A 22,710-nucleotide genomic window follows, 5' to 3' on the forward strand; every position below is an offset into this window, starting at 1 on the left:
TCTCCAGCAATAGGGTGCTGGAGACAGAGGTCTGAGGAAGGCTAGCCGAGGTTGTGGTGATGTGAGTTGGAATGAGCCCCTGTGAGAGCCCAATGACACTTAAAGGGARGAAGCTTCACTCTGGCTCTCAGCTGTGCAGCCCTGGGCTTAAGTACCCACTGGGGCCCATCTCACTCATCTGGGGAAAATCTCTCCCCAAAACCAAGGCCAGGGAGTTTTCTTCTGGCATAAGGGGATAACAAGTCTGGCATAAGGGGATAACAAGTCTGGCATAAGGGGATAATGAGTCTGCAGTGCTGCAGAGCTGGTGCGCCGAAGGGGACAAACCTGTGCAGCTGGGAGCACGGTGAGAAAAGGCAGGAGCTAAGCCTCCTTCTAACAGCAGCAAGCTGTTACACGACTTCACTGTTTGTGAAACTAGAACCTCACAATCTGGGTAGTGATTGGGAGCAGGAAGGAGTCAAAGAGGCATGCTTTTTGGGGGCTGTTTGAGGAAAATATGATGTTTGAAATCAATTGAGTTTGGGGATCCATAGTGTGCTTGATTCAGAGAAAGTGCAGCAGAGTACTTTGACTGCTTTCTTCTGAGAGTTGCTCGGAAGAGAACAGGGCGCGTATCATGGCCAGAAGGCTGTGAGAATGTGCAGTGGGCTGAAAGGTGGAGCAGAACTGACTAGGCTGCTGCAAAGGGAGGCAGTGGCTGCTGGGATCCGCACTATCTCATCTCATCSCTTCACCACTGCGCTCTTCCCCCAGCTCTGGGCTCTAGAGACATGTGGAGAGGCTGTGACAGGCTCCCACCTGCCAGAGTCCTTCTGCAGCTTTCTCTGCCATGCACCCAAGGGTCCTGTTACCATCGTCGGCTCAGATGCTAGTCTGTCTGTGATTCACACACACGAACCAAGACTACTTCAGTCTGTCAAAACACTTCTATTGAGAGAGTAGTAAGCAATACTGATTATATGTTGTACTGACGCACGTATCTTACTCCGATCATSCTTCCAACTGTCCATAGATTCAAGACTTTGGATTCTACTTGCCTCAAATTCTGTGCTTTATATGAGCTCCGACTAAGTTTTAGTTTGGGAGTTATCCATTATCTTCCCTTTCACACTTTCCTGCCTTGCAGATGGTCATATTTTAAATTATTTCCAACAATAGTCTGCCCACCAATTAGAAACTTTCTGACAAGAATTTATTCTTAAAGTTTATTCTTAAAAGAATTGCTTTGATGTTTTTAACTTATTCAAGAGACTAAGATTTGTAAGAGTTTGATATTCAGGCCTTCTGTGGATTGAGAGATGATATTAAGTTCCATCCACCTTCTTCTGCTGTTTTAGCACAGCTCGGATTTTTCAGTCCTTTGCCTTTTGTTTGCCTTTTCCTATTTCACTCCCAGGTTCACCTCAGCCGTTTATCTTCCTGGAAACATTCAATAAGTGTTTGTTCCCAGATCGAGGATTATTGCYATAAACTGAACCTCTGCAACAGTCTTATAAGAAATAGATAATTTATGTGATACAGATTTGTCTGAAACYGTGATTTTGATTCACAGTTCACAATTCAATTCAGTTTTCTATACCTAGCGTTTACTTTGCTATATTAGTGGAAATGAGATCACAATCARCTCCTGGATTTAGCGCTTTGATTTATTTATATGATAAATGTATTGATAAAGTTAGAGGAAAAAATATAATCAGTAACTTGAAATCTTAGATTTTCTCTGTCCTACTCCTTACTCAATTAAGCAGTTATTGTTCTAAAATTGTCTAAGTTAGGTAAGTGGTCAGTTATATTATGAAACTGTCTGCTTTAAAAATATACATCCTTTCTTCTCATTGTGCTGGAATGCTAGAATATATCCATGAAGTCTAGAAGTGCTAGAAGTGGAAATAAATGTGCTCTGATTTTTTATTGCTTATAAACTTACATAATCAATATCCTCTCCATTCCCTATTTTAATTGAAGARTATTTACATGACTTGAATGGAATACTGAAAAAAATCTTTGAACGCAGTCTATTATCTAGCTTTATTCTCTAATGTGCATTAGCAAATCTTCTCGTGGTAAACAAAGGGTAGCCTACGGTATTAAGTGAAATGATGTACAGGATCTATCTTGAAAGCAACATGTTTAATATAATTTTAATTTCTTTTATAATGCAACATTTTCATGGAACAGTGTTGTAGGCCTGGCCGCGCATATACTATAAGAAATGGTAAAGCTCACTCTTGTGGTAAAATAAGAGAAGTGCAGAAACAACAGCTCTTTATTCATAGTCAGTGATTGTTGGTTGCATATGAACATTAGAAGTGACCCTAAACATGCTGCTTTCTCTACATGTAGCTGTAAGATATTCACATTTTTTTTCCCTCCATACTGGCAAAGAAAAAAACATGGTTTCTTTTGGATTATTTTTCATTCTGTGCGCTAAGGAATGTTGCAGTGTTGATGCAATGTAGTATCAGGCTGCTGGACATGTGTTGATACTTACAGCACCACTAACCAAAGCTGCTTTACTGAAACTCACTGTTTTTTCATCAATCATGAAGTTACGAATACAGCCAATGAAGGAGTTGCGTATAGTCAGACTCGATGTTAGCAGAGACTCTGGAAGAAACAAATAAAAGAAAAATAGAGCTGAGAACAGCCAGAATCAGTTCAGCTGGAGAATTGGTGATGGAATCTGAGTCTCCTCATTAGCAGTTCAGGATTTTATTCAGCAGCCCTCGTCACAGTACATCCTACATGTGATTAGTCCACCAATAAAATCAATACAAGTTCAAATTGTGTAAAAAAGTTTAGTCAGTTTGGACAGTGGAATAGTCAGATTTTGGAAGAGATGAAATATAAGAAAGGTGTTCTTGTGCCACCAAACAGCTTACATGTATCAAAGGAAAATTGGTACCTGTATTCTAATAAGTATGTGTGGTAAGGATCTTTTTTTTTCCTATACGCTAGTAGGTGCAGCTCTAGAGTCTTTCTAAATATCTAGGCTACTGCTGGTGTCCTAGAGGCAATAAAGGTAAGCAGGGGAAGTCATCTACATTTAAGTAAAATTATTGATAACAGTCAATAGCTGATTGATCCTGCATTTTTGGACAGTACATTCTCTTTAAAACAACAGAGGAGATGAATCCAAAGCTGCATATTTGCCATTTCCTTAAACGTTAGATATATCGTCAGCTCTGTCTGATTTGTTAGGCTTTTGTTTAGTCTACTGCATTTACATGGTATTAGTTAGTATAATGTCTTTGTTGTGAAGTTCATTATAGGCTTCTCCTGTGCCAGGGCAATAATAGTATTATGGAGCCCAAGTATGGCATCTCTCTAGTATTTGATAATTAATGCAGAATCAGGAAGTTCTCTTTCGAAGCAGAACAGCATTTGCAATTACCACTTTATATTATCTCTCTGGGAAGAGTTTTGTCCTAATAAAATTCCAATTTGGAATTAAAGAGYATACAGGCGTGTGCATATAGTTTTTATGATTCCCTTTGGGCTCATTTTTCCTCCTGGTAGTGTGGGATGGATGAGAACATCATGCACTCAAGCCACTAATCCAAGATAAGCAATATAATAAATTGGATTGTTAGAGCTATTCATGATTGGCATGCAAGGCACGGGGAAGTCATGCTGCATGTTTTCAGCAAGAAATGTGCAGGAGATGACTTAAAAAATGAATCACGTAGTGTTGATTACAGTTTGCATATGAACCCCCAACAGAGTGGCTCTGTCTGTTGAATAAGTGAAGTAAATGTAGTAATCTTGGCCCACGCTACACAGATGGTCTGTGAGTCACAAATTCACATTAGCAGACATCTGTGCGATAGAAATCACTACTCAGAATAAGAATCTTCATGTTTTATGTGGTATTCAAAGAAGCCATTGCTTGAAGAAGGGGAAAGCAGACTACCAGCAACAAAACCTGGAGACTTCAAATACAACCAGCAGTGATTTTCCAAACTCACTGAATTTTTTTAAGAAAAAGTGATTTTTTTTCTAGCAAGCTTTTTTCTAGCAAGTACTTCTGTACTCAATCTGTGTGTGACCCTCCAGCAAATGTGAACGTTTTAATTTCAGTGGAGCAGCACATTTTTTTTCCTGAAGAACTTGAGGTAGAATACCTCTGATCAGCTCTTCCTGAGCCTTTGAAGTGTGCCAGGTTGTTCACATGAATGGCGTGCATGTTTCATTCTTTATTGCAATGAAACCAAAGCTTCTGTGTTTCCCGTGAAAGCAGTGCTGARATTTGGGAACAATAGCATAAAGCTGCCAAACCTTACCTGGCACCCCTCCAATAAACACTGGCTCCCTGTGGTCAATTGCCCTTGGATTCAGTGGCCCTACCACATGGTTGACTTCGGAGTCCACGTCCAGCTGCACCACGTTAGCATCTCTTATCACTGTAACAAGAAGGTACAGGGAATAAAAACATCCRTAGGCATAAAAATAGTTTTTGGTGGTCTTATGCTGCACAGGGGTGTCTGTTTGATGTGAATGCTGGTGTGCGGGCAGAGAAGGACCAATGCAAAACGAGGGTGTGGGAACAAGGTGGCTTCTGAGTGAAGCCTTGATTGTGGCACTGTCYAGGCTGCAGGGCAGGTGTGCTGCATAATCCAATTCTCCCAAGTCATTCCCAATAGGAGATTTACAGGAATGCAATGAGGTTTTTGTCCTKGCTTGTGTGCCTGGGTTTCCTTCAGAAACTAGAATGAATGGGCAGTGGTGCACACCAACATCTCTTGTGCACACAGTGCTGAGAGGCATCCCACATGAGATTCCAGAAAAGAAGTGAGAGGAGCTTCAAATACCTGCAATTGAGATATACTTTCTGATTTTTAAACCTAGGAATGCAGGATGGGTTGAGACAGGGACAAAATTCTGACTGAACCTCACTGTAAGTCAGGGGCTCTCCAGGCCAGGCCTACTAGTTGAACTTTAAAGGCAGCGTCTGGCTGCAGCTATTGTGTTCTATCAATACATTTAACCTCAAACTGAGGAAAGAGAAATACCATCTGGCATACCCCATAGGAGAGGTTGCCAGTCCTTCACCGAGGCTGTCCATGCTGTGTGAACAAGGAGCTTCCACCTTCATTTGTGCTCGGCAGGAGCATGGCCCATCCTCCCAGGAAGCTCTGCAGTCCCTGGGTTTGGAGGAGGACGAGGGCTGCCTCTTTCAAGGCAATACAAGACACAGACTTGCAYCTCAACTAGTGAAAGGCAGTATCTAAAAATACAAGTGTATTTCCAGTCTGCTGGCCCATGGATATGGATAGCTGGGGATGGAGAATTTGGATCTCTTGCCTTTCTTAAGGGAATGATTAAGTTTTACTGACCTGCAATTCGGTGCCATCTGCCATCGCAGAGACTCTGTTTCAGTGTCACCGAAGTTGAAAAATCCCTGATTCCATTATTCAGTTTCACAGTAACCTGGAGGAAAATAATGTAGTTGTCATTTTGAAACTCCTTTTGTTCTCTTTTTTCTCTGCTGTTGTACTAATGCTATGGTCCCCATTCAGCACATGTCTAGTACGTAAGTGATAGGAAAACATTGCTTCATGCAAATTCTCAAAAATCATTACAATAAAGCTCCTTTCTAATTTAATTTTTTTTTTAAAGATTCAACATATCTGCAGTATTTCTGATTGAAACTCAGGGAAGAGCATTTAAGAAAAGATTTGTTCAAAAATAACAGCTAATTTCACTCAAATTTTCCAGAAGAGTGACTCTGTAATTTCCTGTGTGTTAAATTAGTGTTTAGAGGCCCCAGATGATTGTTTTGGCATCTTGCTAGCCACTTAATAAGAAACAGCCATGAAAAACCTAAATCTAAACAAACAGACAGGATGAGAGAAAGGATCAGATAGGGACTAAAGAATGACTATTAAATTACTTGTTCAAGCTAGTGAGTGAATCTGTGGCAAAGCTAGAAAGAACCTAATTTTTCTGAATTTTGCACTTCTGCTTTCGTTACATGGCTGCTGTTTTTGCAGGCAGGCTGCGCTGTGCCCTGTTGCAAGGCAGGGGACTCCTAGAGAGAACTGTGGGAGAATCCCAAACCACCTTGTCTCCTACAATATTGACAGCTCGTTGGCTGACAGTGAGGGAAGGAAACAGYTTATATTCAATTTTAGAGGAACTTTATCTCAATATAGTAGTAGCTTAGGAATGTTTTAACTTTTTGTACAAGGGCACCAGCAAACAACAACTAAATGATCCTCATCTTCCTTTTCATCCTATCCTTGGACAAGATCTACTGGAACAGTTAAAGAAAATACAGAATCATGAAAGAAAGTGGCTCCTTAATATATCATCCAGACAAGCTGTACTGATAGAGATGTATGCACTTTAAAATGAATTGCTAATCATTCTTATTTGTTCAGCAAAGAAAAAAGCTTTCACAAAACAGGTCTTTAGTAACACACTTGAAGAGAGCAGACACTTAATGGTAAAAACATGAGTGGTTACTAACAGACTGTTTTGGTCACAAGCAGGGAGATCTGCTTTTACACGGTTGGTTTTGTCTGTGACTCCCATATGCACCATGCTGAGAGTGAGGTTTGAGAGAAGGAGTTATCTTTTATTAGACCAACTGATACAATTGAAAAAAGCAAAACCAAACCCAACAAGCTTGTGGGTATGCAAAGCTTTCTAGAGCTCTTTCTRTAAGAGATGCTGAGCTGTATCAGTTGTGTGCAGATGGGAGCTTCCAGTGTGCTGTGACACACCGAGATGCACTGTGGTTGTGAGAAGTTCTCTTAATTTGCCAAGGACTAACTATGGCTACAAGAATGTTCTGTTACAGAACAACAGGCTCCTTGAATGATAGTTCATTTCACCTGTATCAGACACTTGCTTTAGGATGGGGTGAATGTCAACTGTTAAGATGGTCATTCAGTCCTTCTACTGCAATCACAGATCTACATGCAGCCAGAACTTCCCCTTGGTTTCTCCATCACACACGTGTGTTAAAACAAAAAGGCAATAAGTGCAACTAAGGTTTTGCTTTTAACATACAAGAAATAAAAATTCATCAGGCAGAACTGGAATCACCTTGCTTGTAACCGCTATACATTTTTAATGTGTGGATGAAAGAGCAGTACTRAAGTGCCAGTGTTAATGCATCTATTCACCTACACATTAAATATTTATTGTTAGTACCAGTCAAGTGATCTGTTTTTCTGCTAGGTGTTATTTTTATGTAAATTAAAAGAAGTATCCGGGTTGCCTAATCTAAGCTCTTAATACCGAGGAGAGAGATAAGAATCAAGAAATGACAAATTTGTAAGTCAAAAGTTGCACATAGCACAGTCCAAGTAGAGAGAAGGACCGGTCAAAGCAGTGGGAGGAAGGTGACCTTCATTATACCTGKCCATTTTTCATGTGCATATTCAAGTACTCCCCATTCACGCTGTGACCGTGCATTAAAATTCCTGAGCTGCTTCGGGGGCGTATTTCAAAAACAACTTCAAATTTCAGGCCTAAACTGAAGGATTCATCTGTGAGGGAAAAAAAAAAGAATAGCAATCTTTTTTTTTTTGTTATTGTTGATGAAATGGACATCTGTTCAAAGTCAAAGTGGAAATTCAAAGTCCCCGGTGGAACCTACTTGTCCTGCTGCAACTACTGGAATCCGCAGCAGTGGACATACTTGAAGTGATAGTACAGTGTATCACCATATGTGACCCACTTCCATTCTGTTTATTCCGCTTCCTTGCAGCATTAATAATAGCTGCTTTATTTTTCTCATTATTTGAAAAGCATGTATTTTGTTTAAAAATGCTTCTTAACAATGTGATGGAAAGCAGAAAATAGTTTCTGTGTATTTTCTTAGGCGACTTTGTATTGTGCAATTTTCTTGACATTCAGCAGTCTTTATACAATGTGTGGGAGTTCATTTGAGATTTGATGTTTCAGGAGTAGAAACTCCCTTTTCCTATGTCGGGGGGAAGGCCAGCGAGCAAATTAGAAACAGCATGCAGTTCCTCTTGGTGTTGCCAAGGGGTAGGCTTGCTCTCTTTCCTTTCCTATTGGGATCACAGTTTCTGTGACCAAAAAGACTTCATGAAACACTTCCTGGAACACAGCAGGCTTAAGTGACAGAAAAGATCTGTTTTGTCATTTTGTTCATTGTCAAGACATACAGAAAGCCTTTCATGAAGATTTTTGAATCACATACTGTKTTTGTGAAGACCAAGGGCTGACCATTTGCTGGTGTACATCATCTTATTCCCACTGACTTGTRTTTTTCTGAGAATTTTTATCATGTCTACTGTTCCTCCATGAATTATTCTAATTATTTTAAATGTATATACTATATATACATACACACACATATATAACCTTTTATCTAGTTTCATGGTGACATTCTCACCTCTCAGTATCAGCTGCTTAGCACAATAATGATCTGTATCTAATGGTCCTTATAGCTCACAGGGTATGAAATTACCATGTCCATCAGGTACATGTGCCATTGCAGTACAGTAAATAAGACTAAGGTCTTATTATTGGATGTATTTATTCAGAAGTGTATTACCAAGGACGACATATCCTCCTTCTGATGAAAAGTATGTTCCTGCTTCTGAGGGGCCTTCAAAGCAAGGTGTAACACTAAATGTCTGCGAAGCAGCAGTAATTGATCTTCCATTGAGCTGTAGATTGCTGAGACAACCACTAAAACTGTAGACTGAGTTAATCTGAGGAAACAAAAACATGATTACTAGATAAATTGCTTCTGGAAGGAAAGAAACTCTTTTCTCCCCCATTTGTGCTTGTTTGTGATCCTTAAGGCCATGATTTTCTGCTGTATTTGTTTTGAATTAAATCCAAGAAAGAGAAGCAGAGTAGATRCTTTTCTTACACACCTGGGAGATGCCTCTCAGGTGGCCTCGAGGTAAGTCTAGCTTGCACTCTTTATTTCTCAAGGGATCCAGATAGAACCATGAGAAACAAACTGCATGTAGAGCAAGGCAAGGCAGTACTGCACTAGTCATACCTCATACCCTCACAGCAAGAAGGGACCTGAAAAGCACATACAGCTGAACATCCAAACTGGAGCAGAACYCAGACATCTAGGTCTTGCATCAAGACAGACAGTGAGGCAGCACTAAAATCTCAACTAAATCTTGACAYTCATCTATATCTCAGACTTGAGAGTGAGATTGATCTCACCTAACTTRTCTTAGATAAGCTGGGATGTCTCTAGGATTTCTTTATTCGTCAGGGGCCACTGGCTTGCCTTATTGCTGCTGCAAGTCTGCTGAAGTCCAGCACTTGCAATGCACTTCCCCTGTGCACTCGGCCTGAGCCGTGTGCTCCTCAGCACRCTGAGGGCTGATATTATTTTAACTTTTGCTTCAGTTCACCTCTAGAGTCAATGTTAGTGTTAGCTGTACATAGAGATATGTGGTGATGTAATGGGTGTCTCTCTTACCTGGATATTTTTCACAGCTTTTCCTGGAGATACCCCTCCGATATAGAGCGGTTCAGTGACTTGCCAGGCGTCAGCATTGCCACTGAAAGATTCTTCCAGTACCCGGAGACCATCAATTATCAAGCGGCCAAAATTTTTTCCTCTTATAAATATCACCTAGAAAGGGAGGAAAGCAATACAGGACATTAGTTTCATGTGCTGTGTAAACACTACTCTATGGGTGGGGGAAGAAAAGAAATCTTAAGATTCTTATCCTAGATTTCTTATGACTCATATTCTCTAAGATTTTTTATCGGAAATCTTAGATTTCTTATGAGTCATATGCTACAAGCATACTTTATTAATAATACTGGATTTATGCTGATATTTGCTGAGTAACTCTCACTCTTGACATTCATATAGAGATTTAATAGTAGAACTCCGTCTTGGCAGAGTTAGTTAAGATCTCATGGAATTTACTGAGTTCTGCTGCTCTTGTATTCACATAAACATTGATATACCTTCACAGATACATTGCTACACTTTCACAATTCTCAGAGTCTTCTCCAGCTATCTGTTCTGGATTCATCCAACCTGTTTTAAGCATATTTAAGCTCTTAAGCACTTAAATGCTGATGTTAGCAGCTTGTAATTGGATTTCTCCTGTAGTCAGGAGCAGTAGGTACCTGCAGAGGGAAAATCCCCTTGCCCCCTGAATTTGTCTTCTGATGGACTACAGCGGGAGCCTAAGACACCTATGCCCCTTGCTTAAGCACTTCAAGGAAATGTGCCCAACAGAAATATCCCAACTCTTCCCTCTAGTTGATTTGGCTTTTTATTGCCTTACTCTTTCTTCTTGCTTTGGTCGTTTCTGAGCAGCCGTTAATGTGGGCAATCGCTAGGTTTTTGTATCTAGTTGGCAAACCCTCCTATCCCCAGTTAATGACTTATTAAAATCCTGTGTGGAAGACTGAAAAATATTAGCAGAGATTTCTGAACACATCAGTGTGGTTATCAACACAGGAATGAACTCTCCCTGAGATATCAAATCAGCAGTGCCTTTACTGCACCCTACAAAGCTTGTGTCCTCCCACAAATTGCTTTCTTCTACTTACATTGTGCCAAAGGCCATCATTGTATTTCTCTTGGCTTTTAATCCTTATCTTCTGATGACCAGCATTAAACATAAAAATGAGTCGTCCGTGAGCCACGAAGAGGGCCATGAAGTTGGTCTCTTTTTGGTCGGAGACATAGAAAATCATGCCATGAGATGAATGAGTTTTCAGACTGATAGAGAACTGAGCTCTGGCAAATAAAAACAGAGTTTTTATATTAGAATGGATATGATTGACAAGAATCAACCTACAGAGTGGAAGATTGAGATTTTCTTCTCACTTTCCAAAGAAGATGCATATCTTTTATGGAAACTGTACTTCTGAGAAGCATCCCTTACTGGTTTTTGGAGTAGAAGTCAAAGCTAGAGAAAAACTCACCTTGCAAAGAACTTTTCAAAATAACAGAATCTCTGGAGTGAATAAAATCAGTGCGGGCAGCCTGTAACAGACAGCATGGACACTATGTATCCATTACAGTCAAATAGTAATGTTGGTGGATATTTTGTATCCTTTGATGTTGTAGAAGYCTGGCGGTTCTCAAATCTTTAGTGCTGCTCTAGACCTGGTGCTAAGCCTCTGCTTTATAGTCCTTTCTCATGAAGTTGAGGGTGATATTGCCATTTAAATTGTCACAGTGTGACCAGTGAAGAGTTCTAGGGGGATTGGTTCTATTGTTTTGGGCCTAAAAGTGGAAAAGATGTGTTTGTGGGGGGCAATGCTAGAAATGATTAATCTTGCTTCTCATGGCATTTATTAGTTTAGTTTCTGTTCYTTGTATTATGAAAGGGATCGGTACATGCTCCATAGCCATGTGTTGCTTCCACAATCACATTTAGGCTCCTGCCAGCAGAAGATGTTTTAAAATATCACAAATGTTTTTTTTTCTTTTTTTTTTTTTTAATAATAATTAAAATGATATATGTCTGGTGGGAATGAACAGACATTTCAGACTTTGGGTTTTCCTTGATCTGTCTCAAGTGGACACTATCAGGAATGTCCTGAGTAAACTGTTATTGAATGAGAACAAATGTAATGATTCTGTTATTTAAGTCAGGAAATAGCACTCTTCAGAGTTAGTGGTCTGGTGTGCTTCCAGAAAGTGCTGTGTTGTTGAATTTGTAGTCTTGCATGGAAAATATTAAACTAAGACACTGGTGGTCATGAGATGCCCTACGGCATATCCTGTGGGAGCCTGGGGATTAAATATCCAAAATAACTGGACTCGTAATTTATTGCTTGTCTTTCCATTATGGCTTCTGTTGGACTTGGTTTCCATATCTTTATGTCCTGAAGCACTAAGCAGATTCTCAAACAGTTTTAGAGAACTGCCATGGTCCACTCCACACACAGCTGGGCTTCATTTCTTGGTGAACTCTCAAGTTCATTTCCATCTCTCTTTGAATGCCATTGCATCTTGCATAAAGAGACCAATGGTGCACTACTTATGTAGAAGTAACATCCTTAAAGTATTCCTAAAAATGAGGAGGAAGACTCATTTTCTTAATATGATACAGATGAAGAGCCTACAAATGGGATGTAACTAGAAACATATTCAATTTATTACTTTGATTCATCTGAAACACTTCTAATACATCCTAAAAACATTATATATATAAACTTTTGCCTTAGATATAACATTTAAACAAAAATGGTACCAGGCTAAAAGCAGAAACATGTCATTTTATTTGTTTTAAATCCTACTTTATCCTCTCCTGAGTATTTCATTTTCATTTCTAAGGTTGCTTTACCTTTCACTGAAATCTTTTGGTATGTGGTCAAACTCTTGCCGGCTGTTTGCTGTTCCTCCAAACTGATAGGCATGCTCGGTTGCCTTGGGGTTCATGGGCAAGTGGCACTGCGGGTCTCTCTGGATATTCCTTTCTTGATTCAGTTTTTTGAGGCCGGTTGAAGCCTGTGAGATCTTCTCTTTATCTCTTCCCACCTTCATACAAAGAGAACCGCGGATCAGAAAGGTTAACCGAGATGGAGCAGACTAAAAATGCTGGTGGAGCATCATCATTTATAYATAAACTTAGCAATATATGTTTTCATTAAAAAATAAAAATGGTTCCAAGAATTCCTGTGTGTGGAGCTATCAACTGCAATTCAATTCTGTTGCAGTTTTCCTATTTGAATTTTTTCCTTTCTGCTTTCAGAAATGTAGGATATGCTACAGTCATAATATGACATGCTTGGACCATGGGTTCTGCATGCTGGAACTCATGTATATTAGTGCATGCTAATTGTACCCGATAGAGCCTCATGGAAGCAGCTGAGAACAGAAGCAGGCTTCTTGTCTTTAGGCTATAGAAAGAATCAAAGGAGGTTCTTTCTGCAGGGCTTTCCTGAACATGTCAGAAATTGTGTTTTACAGTTCTAGAAAGACAGAATGATGCAGGTGTTGGCCAGATCAGGTCGGGGAGATTCTGTAGTGAGTGAATATTCAAAGGGACAAAGACCTTCAAGGGGTCATTTTGGAACCATGATTTGGAGGATTTACAATCAAGACATGTTATGTATCAGCTTTGGGAAATTCTAAAGTGATACTGAAGCAATTTGTAGCAAACCTTTTTATTACGATTTCCTTTGGCTTTTGATGAGTTTTTTSCTTTCTTATGGAGAAGAGCAATTGGAGGGGATTCAATAGGGCATCCATAAAAAGAAGTCTGAATTTTCTCAGAGTACCTCTGGAAATCTTCCACTTCAACCTCTCGATCCAACCTGTGTTTCAAAGAGGGGATATGACTGACTGACTGAAAAGTGAAAAGAAGAGCTGTTTGCATTGTATTGTATTGTTTGTATTGCAGTAGTTTTCATAGAAGTCACTGTATTTTTACATTTCTATTTTAAATGATGTTTTGATGGGCTTTTTTCATCTTGGATCCTTGATTGAAAACACAGCTTAATCAACTAATGTTCAGATGATATGGGCAGCCTATGCGACTTCTGTCTGTTATATTCATGCTTGCATAAACAGAGAGGCAGAATCTGCAGCACCAAATTTGCTTCCAAAATTTCTATAAAAGCATATTTCGTAAAGTGATTACGATCATCAAATGCTGACCACTTCCACATGACCAAACTCCTAACTTCAGCAGCTTCTGAGAGATGCTGTAGTATCATTTTATTTCAAAGGCAGAGCTGCAAGCTGCGTCATATAAATGGGAATTATAACTATGTRAATTATACACTGCACCAAAGGCGTTAGCAGGTGCAGTACTGAAAGCTGATTTGCGTCGACAGTAATTCCTGCTTCAACAATTTCTTATCCTAGGAGGTCCGCACCAACAGATTTCATGGCAAGGAAGGTAAGAAAGGTGTTCAGACACAGTGACTAGCCTCACAATGTGGCAGAAATGTGTTTATAGTGCACATACATCAGTTCTGCTGAGGAGYTGCTGCCTGAGCTGTCAGACGTGTTTGCCTGGCGGGGTCTGGGAGGGTGCTACCTACCTAGTGAAGTAGGCGTTGCTTATGCAGCCCGTGAAGTTGGCCTGCTGTGCAATGAGGGGAGAGCCGCCAAAATAGAACTTCTTGACACTGTCAGGGCTTCTCCCTGCTTTGTCCTTAGCTGGCTTCCTTTTGCTTTCCTTCTTGTCATCAACAGTCAGCTCATACCTGCAAAGACAAAGSATCCGTTTCTTAAGCTGCCTCTGGAAAAGTCCGTGCTGGTTATTAGACAGTGTTATGTACACCCCAAATGTTGCGTTCAGTGCGTACACAGCTGAATGGTAATGCTCAAAGCCAGGAGAACGTCTCATTTCCAGCTGTGCAATGAGCAGTGTGGCAATTAACCCACGAGCAACCTAGAGTCCAGAGGCCAACATGTATGTCGTGATATGACATCCTGGGGTTGATCCTGAAGTCCAGAAAGCTGCAGTCCATTCGGTGAAGCCACATCAACAAAGAGATTGTTCATAAGCAAATGGATGGAACCACTGTTGGGAAGATGAGCACCTGCTAATCCTTCTCCTCTATCCCCCTCTCCCTGTTTCCTTCTTTTTCATCACAGCACATCCCTGTTACATGATAGTCTTTATCTAATCTCATTTTGCAACAGGCAAATCAGTTGCTGCAGAAATCAGGAAGGATTCTGTTGTTTTAATATGAAGGCATCAGGCATTGATTTTTGGCAAATTCAGAATTCAAAACATCACAGTTTTCAAAATTGAAAAATATGACACTTCTCAGCACTGTGCCAAGGCACTGTACTGTACTTGCAGCTTTTCAAAACATGTTTCTTGGATGTCAAAAGCCATATGTAACCATTTCAGTTTGGAAACAAAATGATCATTTTTTTACCTGTATAGTCAAGGTACTGAAATAAAAACTATTTGATTCTTTACCTTTTAAGAAAAAGTTTAACATAGAAAGTTGTACTAAAATGACTCAATGGATGACTTTAAAAAATAAATAATAAAAAGAGGAAGAATGACACTCATGCTTTTTTTTTTTTGTAAAATTGTTCTGTGCTTTTTTTTTTTGTTGTTACATTAATTTGCTGTTCTTTTCTTTTACCTTTACTAAAAATTCATAGCATTTTATCCTCAGGCTAAGCAGGCCACATTTCAATCACATTGATTTTGTCTTTTGGCTTTGTATTTTTTAAAGTGAATTAATCAGTTAAAAAGAATCAGTGACAAAAAATGCCTTAACATCCCTTTGAAAGAGAATATTAAATGATAAGGATTTCTTTACAAGAAATACTATATTCTAAAGACAGGGAAAAAAAGTTGCTGGACAGCTTTACCTTTCTGGTGTGACAGAAGTAATGATAAAATGATTTTTTCCATCGTTGTAATTTCTCTCTGATGATTGAACTTTGATTCCACTTGCATTTAAAACGACAGCACCTCTCTCCATAGAGATGGATAGCACATCTGACTGAAATACAGAGAAAAGCATCTTCAGATGTATGTGTAACMTTGGAAAAGTTAGCAGTCCAGTGCATTTTATTGTTGTATTCATTTTCCCTAGCCAAACATATTTCTTCCTGCTGTTTTTCCTAGTTTTGCTGTCTTTGCAGAGTAGCAAAGGAGGAGATGATTGCCTTATAATTGATATTCTTGCCGTTGTTTAAGCCTGAATGCTGGGAGTTTCGCTGCTGACTGCGTCTCCTGCATCTGTCACATGAGCTCCTTCCATCTAGCAGTTCATGTTTATATTGGATTTGTGTGCCTGCTATYCCTGTTATGGTACTGTTTAGAGCAAGGTTACTGTAAGATTCCTGCTCATGTAAAAATGATATTTTTTCTTTTTTTTTTTTTTTTTCCCCTAATTCCCTCTGATCAGACTCACTTAGTCACTCAAAACGGTTTTAGAGAAATGATTTGCTACCTGGGTCAGGCATATGGGATGACAGCCCGACATAACAGGAATATTGGCTCTTCCATGAGAATAAGGATCGTCTCTGTGCAGTCACAGGATTCATGCTGAAGAGCTGAATCTCCATTTGTTAAATAGGGCACCTGGCATCTCCTAGGCTTAGAGCTTTTGAGTTGAATGCAGAAGTGATGATGATACAAGATGATACAAGAAAATACTTTATTACACTTCAAGCTCTGCCTCCTTTATGCAAGCAACTTGGATAGCTAACATGGTGACTTGTTTTAACATATAGTAATGCTCCAGGCTGTAAAATTTAAAAGCTCAGGAGTGCATATAGGTCTCACACAGTCATCTTTGCTGGTTATCTTCTGCAGAGGTGGCAGAATAGGTATTTTCATGTGTTCCTGTCATTGGAGCTGACGCTCACTCCAGATGTAGGTCTGAGCCCTCAGGTTCCCAGAGTGGCTCTTACTCACTCACCCTTTTGGGAGTGCGGCTCCACCTTCTGCCCATGTCTCGCTGCTGGCAGGAGCAGTTAGCCCCATGCTGAGCTGCAAGGAGCCATTTCTAAAACAGTTTTTACCACTCCTCCACCGAGGTTAAAGTACCATCTGGAAATAGCTCTCTGCTTTCTGTCGGCTCAGCACTCCTGAAAATACCAACCCACTAATCCAAACAAGCTTTCTGTGGTTCATCTATGCTTCCAGGGATTGTCTCTGGGAGGAAAATAGCTGTCCCTTAATATTATTTATGCTCTGGTAGCACCTACAGGTCCGAGTTGGGATTGCAGTGCTGCTGAGCACACTGCATGATCCACTTTGTATTTCTACCCTGTGGATATTGCTGAGGAGAGAGAGATGCATATTAATTCTAGGCATGTGATCATATTCTCTTCTTGGCATCAAAATCATATTTAGGCAGGGCTGCATTTCATCTGCAGATCAAACACAAACTGTAAAAATGTGGCCATCACCGAATGGGTCTATATTCTAGACTGCTTTCTCGATCATTAAAATATGAGCTAAAAATTCTATTATTCCCCTAGTATTGTGGGAAACAATCCAAGGGTAAAATAAAACAACACAATCTATAAGCAAAAAGTATACTCACTCCTTCGGAATAATAGAATAGCAGCCCATTGGGCTGCAATGTCCGGAAATTAAAGCCTCCTTCAAATTCACCAAAGAGCGACGCTTTTTGGCTTGATGCAATGAAGCTTTCTCCATTGAAATATGCTTGGCGGGACATCTGCAAATTAAATAAAGTAACAAGTATGCCATAGAAAACATTTTTAATAATAAAACCGGAAACTTTCTTTAAAAGATGTAGCCAGTTCAATTCTTTTATAAAACATCAATATTTTCTGCTTGGCTTAACCTAATTTATATAGACTGCCCTTTGCAGGCCACGAAATTATTAACAAAGTGAAACATTAACACATGGCCCTCAATTTCCCTTCAGTGCCCATCCTGCATGCACTRATGTTAATGAATGTGGAGACCAGAGACAGAGGAGGTTAAAGCCCCTCTGAACAGTGTGACACAGAGTCACTATCACAGCATGAGACGCATTGCTTTGATGCCACACTGAGCGCTTGTATCAGGGGGTGGAGATGGAGTGTACAGTCCTCAGACTCAAAAGAAAAACCAAGCCTGAGGTGGAACAAACTGCAGCTGCTTTCCTCCTTTACAGAGGATCAAGTTGTGTGATGGGTTCTACAGGTGGTTGGTCTCTTCATCTCCACAGGCAGCGTGGCTTTGGAGAGATGTGTCCGCAGGATAAAAACTGAATGCAATTTACGGTTACTGGCCTTGTATTGTAATGAATAAGTGAGGGAGGGGATCCTGAAAGAGATGGCAATTCCCTCAGTGTTAGTGCAGTTGTTCTKTGTTTCACAGAAGTAGAGCTGGACTGACTTAAGGGGAGAACTCATTTGGAGAACACATTTTGCTGCCCTTTTCACATCATACATCTGTATTAGGAAGTGCGTGAGGGCAATTCTCTTTGTTTCACCAAGAAAAATTGAATTACCATGGAATAATTGTTTTCCAAATGCAGTGCACAGCCTGTATCAGATCCTGCCTTCAATCTCAGTATCATAAGAATATCATGTAAAATTCTAAAATACTAAAATACTAAAATTCTAATATACTAAAATACTGCAATTCAGGATGAAAATTGGATGTTATGTCAGAAGACTAAATAAAATATCTCAGTCAATGCATTTTAGTTTCCATAATTGAAGACTTCTCATTTCTGTTATTTGAAGTAAATATCAAGCTTGTGGTCATATGAATTGCCAAAATTTTGTTGTTAGCCACTCATGGTGTTCTGCTTACCAKTGAGTCCTCTGGGCACCCATAGCTGATTCCAAGGGTTCCTGGTTCTTCTAACAAGTTGAAATCCTTCTTTTGGAACTGGAACCCCTTCATACAGCCTTTAAAACCAACACTTCCTGCCAGATGTGAGCTGATGCTGTTGGAAAACAGTGTCAAATGGGCTACAGTTAAATAACTCTTGCCCTCCTCCATATACTTTTATAGCCAAAGTGTTCCAAAACAACTTGGAAGAGTCTCAGTTGTTTGGCTCACTGAGGCCCAATTTCTACATCATTATCTAAAGCAACTATTCAGTCACACACAGCATGTGTTAGGAGGAGTCAAGATACTAAGAATATGAGACATCAGTGGGAGACACATAAAAGTAACTTTAACAAGGTAAAAATAGATATTGAATTTGAGGGACATATTTTAAAGTGGATTTCTACCACTTACGGTGAAAATCAGTGGGTTTTTGTCTCTAGTTTTTGCTGTTCTAGAAAAGTTATGTTTTAGTTTTCCTCTCTTGCTTCTATTGGCAAACTCCATTCTTGTCTTGGGAAGCAGCTAGATCTCTATTTTATATCAAATAATAGTAACAGAGGTGAAGGAAGTAAGAATCAATTGTGACTAATGGTGACTGGGTGTATGTGGCTGTAAATGAGACCAGCAGATGGGCTCCCAGAACCCTCTAAATGTCGAGTTTGAGGTAGGTGGCCCAGCGGTGGGACTGCTCCTGCTTACTGCATTTTTGTGCTCAACCCCTTGCCCAGATAGCACAACATTATAGCACTGGGCAAACTTCAGGAAATTTGTGCACAGGATATTCGTGCTGCAGAATAAAAAACTTGTCTATCCACAGAGGGTCTGTGTTGGAGCAGGAAATGTCATTTCTGGATACCACAAATATGCCTTTTTGTTAAATACTGCCAACGTTAGAAATAACATTTTCTAGGAGCAATGGGAGCTAAAGAAGATGGTTTGAAACTAAAGAAAGGCTTCTTCTGAATTTGTTCCTTAAAGTTCCCAGTCCCCCGTGCTCCTAGCTGGTCTAGCACCATGCTTTATGCCCCTGAATGAGGTGGGAGCAAAATAACATCCAACAGCGGCTCCAGGTTAATTTATTTGGGAAAAAGACAGTTGAGGTGAGTGAAAATATACTGATTTGAAAGAAAAGTAAACTCTTTCTCTGTCACTGCAGCTAATTCTTGCCTCTGTCCCTGCCCACTGATAATAGTCAAATGTAAATCACTCTAGAAAAAGGGAATGTAAAAATCAACAGAAGATGGTTTAATTTTAATGCAGACTTACTTTCTTGTTGCAAATATTGTATTGTCACCAGGTTAGGACCATTTTGACTTTTTGTTGTCTACCCTTGTCAGGAGAACCAAAGCTGAACACARTATCCAATGTAAAGGTACGGCCGTGCATGAGCCATTTCATTCAACACTTTTAAGTACTACAATTGATCACAATTTTACAATGTCTATAGATTTTTTTTTTCCTCTACTGTGAGCAGCTCTATTTTCTGTTTTGAAAGAATCTTCCAGATATTTTGTGGAATGACCTCAGTTCACTTAGGAAGCTGATTCATATGACTGATTGTGTGTCTGATATTTGTCAGCCAGGTCAACCTGCCATTGATTTAGGCAACTGCACAGTTGCCTGATATTCTAGGTCCATATGGACTTGTTCATTTTTTTTCTAGTCTTGATAGACCAAGGTGTTTTCTGCCCTCTTTGTGGTTTATAGATCTTTACATTCATTATACATKCAGTAATAGCCTTAACAGAGATCCTTTGGGCATGTGCTATATAAATCCTCTAGACTGAAAAACTGAAATGTGAAAACCAAAGAGTTCCTCTGTGTTGTGTTTCTTATTTCCCAGCTGCTTTTTAATGCACTGGAGCCTTTCCCCCTTCATTCGAGTAGTTTTCCTGATAGTTCTTTATGACAGACCTTTTTAATGAACTATTTGAAAGGGACCACATAAATTATACCACTTGTTTTTCCCTTGCCACCATTTTGTTTGCATTTCAAAGAAGGCATCATTTTTTTTTAATAGGAAGTTTGTTCTAATCATAGAAAGCTTAATCTATGTTTTATATTGGTGACATTATTTATTGATTGATTCAGCCAGTTAACCTGACAACAAAAGAAGTTTACAAAAGATCATTGAAAATACCTAGAAACTATCGTGCGGCCTTTGCTATTTTCAATTTCTCAATGTAGAGGGTATTACAAAGAGACTGTGTTTTTGTTCAGAGTTGTGACACTCCAGGCAGGATCTGGAGCCCTCCTGGAGAGCTGTCCGGGCTGGAACCGCGTGTGGRAGGTGTGTGAGAGCAGTCTCCCTTCGCCAGGCATCTCGCCTGCTCGCCCAGCACGTGGCCCGAGACCAGTAGCTTCCTCTGTCAGGTAACAGGGCTTACAGAGTCTCCTGAGACTTTATATAGTCTCTTGAGACTAAGTTTGGCTTCTGTCAAATGGTATGAGAGACGGGAAAATGAGAATTTATTCTCCCTATACTTTCCCACACCCATGCAAAGCCAGCCAACTGGAGTCTAGAGAGAAACTGGGACTGATTAGAACTGAAGTGGTAGGAAATACAACATCTTTGGATGTAAACGTGCATTTGGTCAAGAGCTTTGATCCTTCAGCTAAGGCATTTGGGTTTAAAAAGATCACTTTTTGCAGGGTAAGGAGGAATAGTGCTTCTTTATAGTCATGTGCTCTTTGAAAGTGCCTTCTGTAAGAAGACAGCAGCTTCTGCTACCCTTACTGACTAAGGTCTCGCTGACCCTACTGACAGCTAGACTGGCTTCATGAAATCAAATCATACCAAATCTATCTAATCCTTGGTCCTTCAGAGTGCTGAGAGAAGATTAGAATAGTGTCTTAGTGTCTTAGGGGTTGTTTTCCATAAGGTGTGGAAGCTGGGAAAATGTTTCCTTGTGAGCCACTGGGCACAAATAAAAGCGTGTTAAATGCTTAAAAGATTATTAAATGTGGTGATTGCTTGTCAGTAGGGATGGAATAATAGTTATAAACCAACCTGGACTGTAAGATCTCAGTAGGTGCTCCTCCGATGTAGATGTCTGTGAATGGCATTGCTGTTCTTTCATTGTCCATGCTTTTTATATGTCGCCTGTCTACTACCAAGATCATCTTCTTTGAATTGTGATATATAATAGAAATCTGAAAAGAAAGACATGTACTTTAATTTTAAGTGCCCAAAATGCCATCTTTTGTAAATGTGTCATGGTAATTTTGCATAACTCACTGTATCTGTATGTCTTTTAGCTTTAACAGTAGTACCCATTTATCAAAAAAGTTTTTTTTTGTAAATCAAGAGAAGCTGACAACAATTAGTAGTAGGGAGATTATTTTGATGTTCCAGTTTCTCTGATGGCTGAAAAAAACAGGATATTTCACTTATGTTCAGACCCACACAAAACTGCTGAGGATCATTTCTACATTTAGGCAAGCAGATCAACTCCATTAATTTTGGGAGTGCTTTCTTGAGTGATCCAAGAGGAAGTTATGGGCATACTTTTATAAATACTTACTGTATTCTCAAAGCCTAAAAGACTTAATTCTGCTCTTCTTAGGCAGGCTTAACAGAAGTRTAGCTTTGTAGATCAGGCTTTGAATTTACGCCCAGTCAGTGGCAGGTGAGGTGAGTGGACCTCTTATAACACAGTGCACAACRGTGAAGGTGATCAAGTTAACAGCGACGTGTTCTTAATTGTGGAGAACGGCATGTTTGAAGGCTGCAGTTTTGGGGGGTATAGTTTCATTGTTAACTGCAACACTTTCCTCCCACATTAAGGCGTCCCTCCCTGTGCAGTCAATGTAAGTAGGGTATAAGCTCTGGCCACAAGTGCCAGTTTATGGGCAGGCAGGGAGGTCTCTCCTCTCCGTCAGCCGCGCTGGTGAGAGCAGTGAGGGCTCCTCCGTGTGCAAGGCAGTTACGGTGGCTGCTGTCCTGCCCAGCCTACTGCACCCCTGCTCCCTGGCCCCTCTTCTTTGTGTATTTRTAATGGGCCTTTGAGCAAACTACTGCTGCCTCAGAGCTGTTGGAGGTGGTCAAGGGATGGTGACTGTAACCCCATCTCTACCTCGTGAAATTTGGCATCGTTGATCTGAGCCTTCTTCATGGAGTCCTCCAGCAGAACTGGGCCGGTACCGAAGCCGAAGTCATAGCGAAGGTAGAGGAACCCGTTGTGCATCTCCAGGCTAAAGAACATACTCTGTATGAAGCAAAACAGCAGTCAGGAGAGCACTGTGCTTGTCGTAGTGACATTAAAAAAGAAAAAGAAAAAAAATAGTGCAGTCGGAGTGACTGTTAGTCATTGTGGAAAGCTTGCTTGGAAGACGTCAYTTCATTTGCAAAAACTGGAGCCCTGTTTTCGACACACACAGGTGTGTTGGTACTTTTCCAACAACGTATTGCCAATGTGAATGCTTCTGTGTATGAGCAAAGTAAAACCACATGCCCTGAATGAAAGAAGTTATGCTGGTAACACCAGTG

The 22,710-nt window shown here is 40.1% G+C and overlaps 1 protein-coding gene across 1 annotated transcript in view; it reads right to left on the reverse strand.

Moving 5' to 3' along the window:
- Positions 1–818: 818 nt before the first annotated feature.
- LAMA4 (laminin subunit alpha 4) overlaps positions 819–22,710 on the reverse strand; it is a 95,084-nt gene continuing 73,192 nt past the window's right edge. Inside the window, exons 24-38 of the mRNA XM_026040696.1 lie at positions 22,298–22,429; positions 21,232–21,374; positions 18,198–18,333; positions 16,969–17,106; positions 15,281–15,414; positions 13,984–14,148; positions 13,098–13,251; positions 12,279–12,472; positions 10,531–10,720; positions 9,437–9,592; positions 8,540–8,699; positions 7,372–7,502; positions 5,340–5,433; positions 4,287–4,406; positions 819–2,610 (exon numbers count right to left, since the gene is read on the reverse strand). Coding sequence (XP_025896481.1) covers positions 2,465–2,610; positions 4,287–4,406; positions 5,340–5,433; positions 7,372–7,502; positions 8,540–8,699; positions 9,437–9,592; positions 10,531–10,720; positions 12,279–12,472; positions 13,098–13,251; positions 13,984–14,148; positions 15,281–15,414; positions 16,969–17,106; positions 18,198–18,333; positions 21,232–21,374; positions 22,298–22,429 — 2,193 coding nt within the window. The 3' untranslated portion in view covers positions 819–2,464. The remainder of the gene's footprint in view (positions 2,611–4,286; positions 4,407–5,339; positions 5,434–7,371; positions 7,503–8,539; positions 8,700–9,436; positions 9,593–10,530; positions 10,721–12,278; positions 12,473–13,097; positions 13,252–13,983; positions 14,149–15,280; positions 15,415–16,968; positions 17,107–18,197; positions 18,334–21,231; positions 21,375–22,297; positions 22,430–22,710) is intronic.

This window comes from Nothoprocta perdicaria, unplaced genomic scaffold (assembly GCF_003342845.1).
Source record: "Nothoprocta perdicaria isolate Ctin4 unplaced genomic scaffold, notPer1 scaffold_261, whole genome shotgun sequence".
Lineage (NCBI taxonomy): Eukaryota > Metazoa > Chordata > Aves > Tinamiformes > Tinamidae > Nothoprocta > Nothoprocta perdicaria.